Source organism: Ceratina calcarata, unplaced genomic scaffold (assembly GCF_001652005.2).
Source record: "Ceratina calcarata isolate Rehan_Ccalc_2016 unplaced genomic scaffold, ASM165200v1 scaffold293.2, whole genome shotgun sequence".
NCBI classification, from domain to species: Eukaryota; Metazoa; Arthropoda; class Insecta; order Hymenoptera; family Apidae; genus Ceratina; species Ceratina calcarata.
In genome coordinates, this window is record NW_017151702.1 from 327,410 (window position 1) to 336,120 (window position 8,711).

General features: G+C 46.9%; 1 protein-coding gene across 1 annotated transcript; it reads right to left on the reverse strand.

Moving 5' to 3' along the window:
- Window positions 1-3,331: 3,331 nt before the first annotated feature.
- CSP2 (chemosensory protein 2) lies at window positions 3,332-8,399 on the reverse strand. Its single transcript, XM_018022716.2, has 3 exons — window positions 8,126-8,399; window positions 4,075-4,273; window positions 3,332-3,709 (listed from the first exon to the last, which is right to left on the reverse strand). The coding sequence occupies exons 1-3, from the start codon at window positions 8,141-8,143 to the stop codon at window positions 3,561-3,563; spliced, it is 366 nt and encodes a 121-aa protein (XP_017878205.1). The 5' UTR covers window positions 8,144-8,399; the 3' UTR covers window positions 3,332-3,560.
- Window positions 8,400-8,711: the final 312 nt, after the last annotated feature.

Genomic DNA, 8,711 nt, shown 5'->3' on the forward strand with positions numbered 1-8,711 from the left:
ATATTTCCCGAACGCGATAGCCGCGCGGCAACATAAATACCGAGCTAATATCATCGATCCGATACACCCGGTTGATTCACCGTTTCGTCGATTCATTTTGTCCCCATAAAAGTTTACCGAATTGCGTTACGATGGTCTGGCCGTTCGCCGCGGTGAAAGTTATATCTCCGAGCCGAGCGTATCGTGTCCACACGCTCTGGGAATACAATAGCACCGACGTTACGTGCACAAGCACACATGGACGGGCGAGAAAAAGCGGCAGTTCTATCACGGGGAGCTTCCCAGCTACCGGCACACGGCGTCAACGACCCAGCCAGAAAACTTGTTTCTTTCCGTGTGTACATAAATATCGAGGAAAGCTCAGCCGTGTGTATAACGTATATACGCGGCGGGATTCGGTATAGGGAGTACGTGCAAAAATGCCAACTTCGCGCTCGATCGAAGAAATCACTCGCGCCGGACTCTTGTCTCCTAACGTCTCTCTCCTGCTTCGAAACTTCCCTGAGAAACTTCTACCTCCGGTTCACCTTCCGTTCTTCTACTTCCATCCATGTCAATATTAAATCGTACGCTTGATAAAGTATTTAAATCCATGATAGAGTTGAAACTATAATTAAATCATACTGCGAGATATATAGAATCCTAGATCGACCGATCGGGCCGGCTGGATACTTTTTTAATAAAGACGGTTGATCAATTTCTCGGGTCACTGTGTATACCCAGTTAACGATGCCTTTTTATCCGTTTCCCATCGAGTGAAACGAGTTGGCCTTACGGCGCGGTGGTCGATGGGAGCCGTGGAACGAACGATGATCCTTCAGGACGATGAGCCGCGTATCGAAGAAAGTAAGGGCGGTCGCGATCCACTCGCGTCGTTTTAACGACACCGTGGATCTACTCGAAGGAATGAGAACAGACGTGGGAGGGTCCGTCGGTCGTTTCATAGCGATCATATAACGAACAGGGCTCCAGAGCTCGGGGGGGTCGGTGATCGAATCGACCCTACGACCTTTTCTACCATCAACCACCCCTGCCTTTATCGTTATTCCGTCGTGAGCGTTTACACGTACAAATATTTCGCGGAGTCACCAGACGTATGCGTAAAATTATACCGTCGGCCATCCCCTTATCGCTTTATTACGGCAACGCCCCGCTGTTTCGACCCTTTACCTGTGTCTCTCCAATTCTACGAGACAATATTCTCACATGACTCTTGGCTATGTACAATGCGAGAACGAATGATTCCGTTTCGCAAAGACGCAGCAGGCACTTTCGCGTAAACTCCCCTGACGCAGCCGCGTTACAACGTGGGGGTGTCTGACTACACGTGTGTGTAAAGTAGACCGGCGAATGAGCGATAAATTCGAAGAGAGACTCGCAAATATATACGATCTATATACTCAGTGTCGTCTATGAGGTACCGAGAAAACAAACATTGATTCTCGGCTCCCTCCGGTACGGTGGTGCGTGCGGAGGTCCAATATTTGTACTCCTCCCTCCGATGAAAGTGTATCATCGCGCATCAATCAAGAAGAACAAACCTCTACCGCCCCGTCGTATGTCGTGTGCGATCCTCTTGTAAGGATTATGTGCTACCTACGTTCTTCTTCCTTGGTAGAATTTCTCTCCTCTCTCTCTCTCTCTCTCTCTCGTTCCTCGTGCCTACATCCAGCGTTTCCGATAATCACGGGTCAACGGCTTGTTAACCCAAATTAAAATACGAACGAGGAGTGAAAACAACTGGGTATTAACGATCGCGGTACGGGCAAGAATTTGTGGTTCACGTGGAACAAATTATGATTTTGAAAATCGATATTATCGAGAACGATGCCCATAGTTATAAAAAGGTTTCTTGCTTATCAAACCAGCCCAGCTCGTTTTAAAGAACGTCTCTCGATAATTGAGTTCCTCGCTTCTTTTCACTCGTCGCATCAGCATAAACAAGGATGAATGGAGCAAATGGTGGTTTATTCATTGACGTGCAATTCTACTTTGCTTCACTCGATCGATTCAAACCGAGCGAGGAAGTCGGTCTACGGAGACGCAACACGCAAACGATGTTAGACATCCGGCTAATTGACCCACGTCGGTTTACCGCACGTTGATTTGGCCACGAATCGAATTGATCGCGCTTGAAATTACCCAACGGAGCCTTGACCTATTCTATCTCAGGAACGTGCCATGATGACCCGATATGAAAATTCTTGGCCACCCGTGATCACGTCCTCTCGTTAACGCAATGAATGAACGTACAAAAAAGAATAGACTTGAAATTGAAATTGCTCGACGACTTTGTACGAGGTTCGTTTAACCGTGTTTCAGTCAAGAGACAACTTGTTGGACGTTTGCTCGTGCAGCGTGGCTCGACGGTCGTACGACTCGATTAGAAATCGCGGCCGGTTCGATGACACTTCCTTTGAATATGTATAGATATGTGCATCCCTAATGTGTATTCGAGCCACGCGACGAGGACGCGTCGAGTCGAGGGAACGAGCATTGCATCACGAGGTTTTCCCCTGGTCGATTGATAGAAAGTAAAACACCGAGTTGAAACTCGAGAAATATATTCGGGTAGTCAGAGAAACGTCCTCTACGAGAGATTCAGACGTCATAAAACGGTAGAAAATGTACAAAGTTTCTCTCGTAGTTTACCGGAACAAAGGTATTTATTGTGATCCAGCGAAATTGAAATCAGTCGAAATGCGGGAATAAAATATAAAATATGAATCCGAGTTATTACTTTTCCTACCATTTGCGTCCCGTTGCCCATTATTACTGTCCTCGCCTCTGACGTCATGCTGCTGCTGCTCCTCGTAAAGATCGTTTCCTCCCGCGGAACCAAATCGCTCTTTTTTCTTCTTATTTTTAAACACCACCTTCGGTGTTCGTAATTGCTCATCCCGCGAATAAGATTCGATCGAAATCGCTACGACCGAGCCAGGAACGATCGATATCCTGCCGGGGTTTCATATTCACGGGACTCGAATCGTGCAAATGCGAGTTAACGATCGTGTTTAAAAATTAATCCTATATTATGTCTCGCAGAACGAACTTTATCGAATTCTGATATGCGCCGCGCAAAACATTGATTACGTGTGTATATGATGCTAATACGATTAATCGTAGCGAGAGCCTTCGATTATGAAGGATCAGAGAATCAAGAACGCGTGCCGTATAACAAAAGATAATTCGATGTTTTTCCTGATACGAAGAATAACGATTTAAGAAGATAATTGAAAAACAGGAATATTCATTAGATACGCTGATACGTGCTGTATAAAATACTAGTTATGCGATCAACAGGAAAGTGTTTGAAATAACGTGCACTGGATAGAAATTGATACGATTTTAATATCAATTCAAAGAGATCGTAATCTAAGATACACAAGTTCAGAATTAATTATTTTTCTTCAAAGGAGGTGTTTTAAAAACTGTACAATTTGCTTTATCGTCGATGCCAATCGTTTAAACGACAGGTCTTTCGTTTCACCTGTTTCTCGTCGGCGTGTTCAGCTAGCAGTATCAACTTTCTCTCAACCGTTCCTATCATCCCATCCGACTTACGAAACTCCGCTGACATACTGCTGTATTATCTTGGTCCACTCCTTTGGATAGCTTCGTTGGATGTGTGAAAGTACCTTCTTGATCTGTCGTACTTCCTCGGGGTTACACTGCGGGCAGGAGCCCCTCAAAACCAGCGGTGCTAAACCTGGATATAACAACGGGCCGGGTTAAATCGAATTCTGCCGCGGTAACTTTATAGAAATTTATCGACGAAGTCTTCGGAGAAACACACGGGACCCCGGCCCCGAGATACAGGGGTATAAATCCGATCTAAGCGATTTGATGACTCGTCGTTCCGCCTCTTACTCGACACCACGCGCCGCGTGGAGTTCGCCATAACAAAACGGGCTTAACTCCGTCGACGGAGATCAATTTACCCCTCGCGCGAGTTCCCTCGTTTCCAGCCCCTGCTCGTCGCGATTCCGACTATTTCTTTTTCTCGCTCTACCCGCCCCCAATTTTGCTACCGATTCATTTTCCTCTACGGCGAAACGTCTGACGGACACGTACTCTTCAGTCGTCTTCCGACGGGGTCGCAGGGAGCTTCTCCCATAGCGCACTTCAACTGTCTCCTCAAGTAACGCTGGTCGCTCAGGGCCATGTTCAGTTGTTCGTCGGAGACTCGGGATCTTCCAGTCTGTCCTTCCTCCGATTCAGCAGCTATAACCGTGCCGGCGAATAGCAGCAGGCCGCAGGTGACTACCAGCAGCTGGAACATTATTCGAGATAGTTAACCACGCCAAGTTTCATCTTTAACCTTCCAACGATGGCCTTTCCCTCCCATGGTGTGACACGGCACGATCGATCGTGCTTCGACTGATAATTACGACCGAGGGAAAAAAAACCTTCAGAAAGTCGTTCGTGACTTCTTCAATTTTTTATTCCTCAAGTTATTACTTAGAAGTAATACGATTTTCGATATTGGTAATTAACTACCAAATGAATTTTAAAATCCCTAATAGGAAGCTTTTAAGCATGAAATGTACTGTAATTCGAATCACGTTGCGATACTAGGGAAGAAGAGGATCATTTAATGAGCCACTTCTGAGGTTCTGGAGAGATTCCGGAAGGGGATGATCGGGCCAGCTACTAATAAAGGGATGGTTGACGGGTAAACGGAAACGTCGAAGACGAAGGAAATTAGCGGATATAACGGGGCGAAGGTCGAGACTAGAGAATACGCGAGCGCGGTAGATACTTGCGCGAATGTCTACAGTATGTATAGCGAAAGGAGATAAGGAAAAGGCTAGCTGTAGACAGCGGCTAAACGTGGTCCCGGGAAAGCACGCCAAAGCTAACATAGCTAAACAAGCGGCAACCACCGTGAGTAACGACGGCATGCGCTCACCTACGACCCTCCGTTTGTTTGCTACCCTCGCTGCGCTTAACCCTTTCTAGCCCCTTCGTGTCTCGTTCCAGTTATACGTCGCGACTAACTAACGAGCTACGTTTTAAATGATTCCTCTCGACGTTTAATCCTCGGTGTTTAATCTCTCCTAATCGTCATTTGCATCGATTATGTGTTTCCTCTTTATTTGACAAAAAGGCGTACGCAAAATTCAGAGACGAAGCACCTGCCACAAATCGAAAATAGATGGAATTGATTCGAAGGATAGACGGTGGAAATTGGTACAAGGGAGACGAATCTACGCGTCAGCTTTTTTTGCGATCTAAGCTTCAGATTGCTTGTCCATCTCCTGGCAAGTCTATATTCTGTTTCTATCTAAAGACAGCCGGATAGTTTCTATCGGATCGCAGTTGCTTGACGAATGAACATATTTCCTCGGTTTATTCGAAGTTCCCGTGCACGCGACACCGCTCCACTTTTTCATCCTTTCGACACACGACGCGATGACTGATATTTCGAAGTTCAATTTTATTTTCGTCGCTTTTCACCTCTCGACCCCGGGACGGCATGGCCTGCGACTATTGTGCTCGCTTTCAAACTATGGCGTTAATTAAACTATCGCAGTATCGTTTCGATCCGGAACACACGATCCTTCGTTTTTATTTTTTTTAATCGTTTCCAACTACTCCATTTTCGCTTCTCTTTTTCTCTTTCCAATCTCGTCCAACGCGTCGAATAAAAATCATTATTCACGTGATTTTCGTCTGCCACGTTTTGGTAAAATTCTCTCGAAAGTTTCGTCGTATTTTTCCAAACTGTAGAAATCGAAATACATATCAGAAGTACCTGCTAATTGGCTGTCAGAGGCGCTTTTCGTACTACTGGTATTCAGCGTGATCTGCATCTTTGTAAGCAGGGTCTGATATTCCCGGGAATGTTAATAATCGCGTCGGTTCCCTGTAAATCACCGCCACAGCCGCGTGTATATGTGTAGACAGGGATGATTTGTAGATTGGATGCGGGCTCAGGCACGCAAACCGCTTACTTCCGCGAATCGACGCGGATTATAAGAATTATTGGCCGGCCTGAATGGCAAATGGCCGGGCGTGATATAGATTTTATTGCTGTCACGTTGCGTCGCTCGCTGTCGGTCCTTCGCAACGATAGCTACCATAACGTCCCGGGTTATTACGTCCCAGCTAGACGCTGCTCCTCCCTCGACTGCGGCGCATTCCAACGCGTGGGTCCTACGTATGGCTCGTTAATTATCGTCACAGTCTATGAATGATAATTCACCGGTTAAACCGGGGGTAAACATTCCCGTCCCGGAAAACTCGCGTGCTGGTTGTAGCTGTAATATTCCGTCGCTCGATGCGTGGCCGCACCACCGCGGGGATGCGCACGAAGCTGACAATAAATCGTAATTTATTGTTCATGTACGACCAGCGCGGAAAGCACGCCGTTCCTAGTTATTAAATTAATTTACAATCGCCTAGTTATCGGCTACCGACAGACAATTACACGAGTCCTCGCGATGGCCACACTCAATACCCGTCCGATGGATCACGGTTCAACGTAAATACCGAATTTAACGAGAACGCCTGAAACACCTTTGACGTGGTTGTCTCTCTTCCGAAAGCGACGGGATCGTCGTCACGAGCGAACGGCCAAGACACGGTTACGAGCGATTCGTTATTCGCCGCGCAGTTCACCGTTTCGAAACAGCCTATTGTTCGCGACACACCGTCGAAAAAGGGTTTCGATACGCTACCTCTGGAATCGAGCTACATATCGGAATTTAATAACTTTTTCTCGCGATTGACGAACAGCAAAACGCTTTTCCACCGTGGAAAATAAATGCGTCACGATTTTTATTTTTTTCTTTTTTCGACATCCAGCGCAGAGACCTAGAACAATGTTTGCGGGGAACAGCTTCGGCACAAAAGTTCTGACGGGGCTTATTTGAAATATCGCGCTAGACGATGCTCCGTATTTTTTCTCGTCCTCTCGAATCTTAATATAAATAAAATATAGGCGGCGGGACAATGGAAAGCGTTGTAGAGAGATCCTCTTCTCCGCGAAATGACTGAGAAATTCGTTGCCTCTCGACGTTTATTGGGTCTCTAATATCGCGAGGATTTCCACCGCTCCCTCTGCTCCTCTCTCCTCTTTTTTCCAACCACCTCTCCCTTATCGTCTCCCGGTGCGCGCACATTAATACGAACGGTACACACGATTCGCAGTTACGTTCCAGAAAACTGGTTCCTCGTGGCTGCAGCGTATATACATGCAGCGTATTACATTATAGCGGCACTTTCGATCGTTTCACAGGAAACCGTGACAGCCAATGCAATTGCCTCTTGCATTCACCCAAACATTAAACTATCGTTCTCGCGAAGAAGTGAAATTCAATTCGAAAGAAGTGACAGCTATATTATTACCGATCGTCGAATCGAGAGTTACATGGACAATAATTTTTCCAATAAGTACATCGCCGTTCGTGAATCGATATTTTCGTATTAAATCAAACGAGCATTTCGTTTCCTACTCTGTCGTTCGTAAGCCACTGATCTATTAAAAGAACGTTCAGAGAAGAGTAAATACTATCCAACGAGACATGATGACAAGAATTGCAAGCAGTTTTTCGTTTCAGTATGAAATCGATACGTGGTTTAACGGGCGCACGTTTCGAGTCAGATTTCAAAGATCCATGGGAGAACCGGAATCGACGCGAGATACGTATCGCATTTGCGAATGATTTTGGCCGTCGTCCCGAATCCGGCAAACTGAAATCGCGATGAGGGAGATTACCGTGATAATGGGGCTATTTAAACGTGGAACGATCCGGTATTCCCGTTACGTAGGCTCGGATCGGGGGAAAACCTACAGATACGTGACTCCGAAAACACCGATAGCCCGTGCTGCCGATAACTCGTCTTCTAAATATATTCAAGAGCGGAAGGAGTCGAGTCGATCCGATCGGGCCGGGCCAGGCTTCCGGGACGGTGGGTATCGAATTCACCGATCGTGTACGGGGCCACCCTCTCGCCTCGGCGGAGAACCAGGCGACGCCGAAACGGGGGAGAACGAGACCGGAAGACGAAGCGAGAGAGAAGCCCCTCCGGATACTGCGAAACTTTAAATCACCGAGCGTACGTGTATGTACGTAGAGCGCGCGTGTATCTACCTGTTGCACGTTCGTCACTCACTCACCTTGATTGCGAACGCCATGTCGGTGGTCGTCGGTTTGCGACGAATTTCAAGGGTTCCCTGATCTCCTTTTTTCTTCCTCGAACCGTTGAGAGAGGTAGAGAGACAGAGAGAAAAGAAGGTTCAGAGAAGCGTCCGGAGGGAACCTGACCGACAGCAAACGTGCTGTTCTCACAACGAAATCTCGGGACGCACTGGCCAGGAGATAGGACCGCGGCTTTTTCCTCCCCTTCTTCTACCGATAAACACGAAAGTGTGTGTAGCCCGCGACGACACGATGATATATACCGCCGGTTCTACCGACTTCGGACACCTCTCCGTACACCGAGGCACGTTTATGAGGTAGGGGAAACCCGAGACATGCGTGAGTGTGCGCCACGACACGGAGGTTCTCCCCTTTCTCGCGCTTTGCTCGTTAAGCTAAATAACCGAAGTTACAAAAAGTTCGACTCGAAGGAAAACTGTTGACCCCGCGTCACCGGCATTGTACGACGTATTAAGTTTCAAGCGTCTTACTAGAATAATTCGTAAGAATCTAGCAGCTTCGACGATACGATAAAAAGTAAGCCAAAATAAGAATTATGAAACT

What these genes read in the sequence shown, in the direction of transcription:
- CSP2 (XM_018022716.2), bottom strand. An exon ending in CGTCGGAAGACGACTGAAGA is followed by an intron (nt 3,710 to 4,074) that starts GTACGTGTCCGT and finishes TGTTATATCCAG; the next exon opens with GTTTAGCACCGCTGGTTTTG.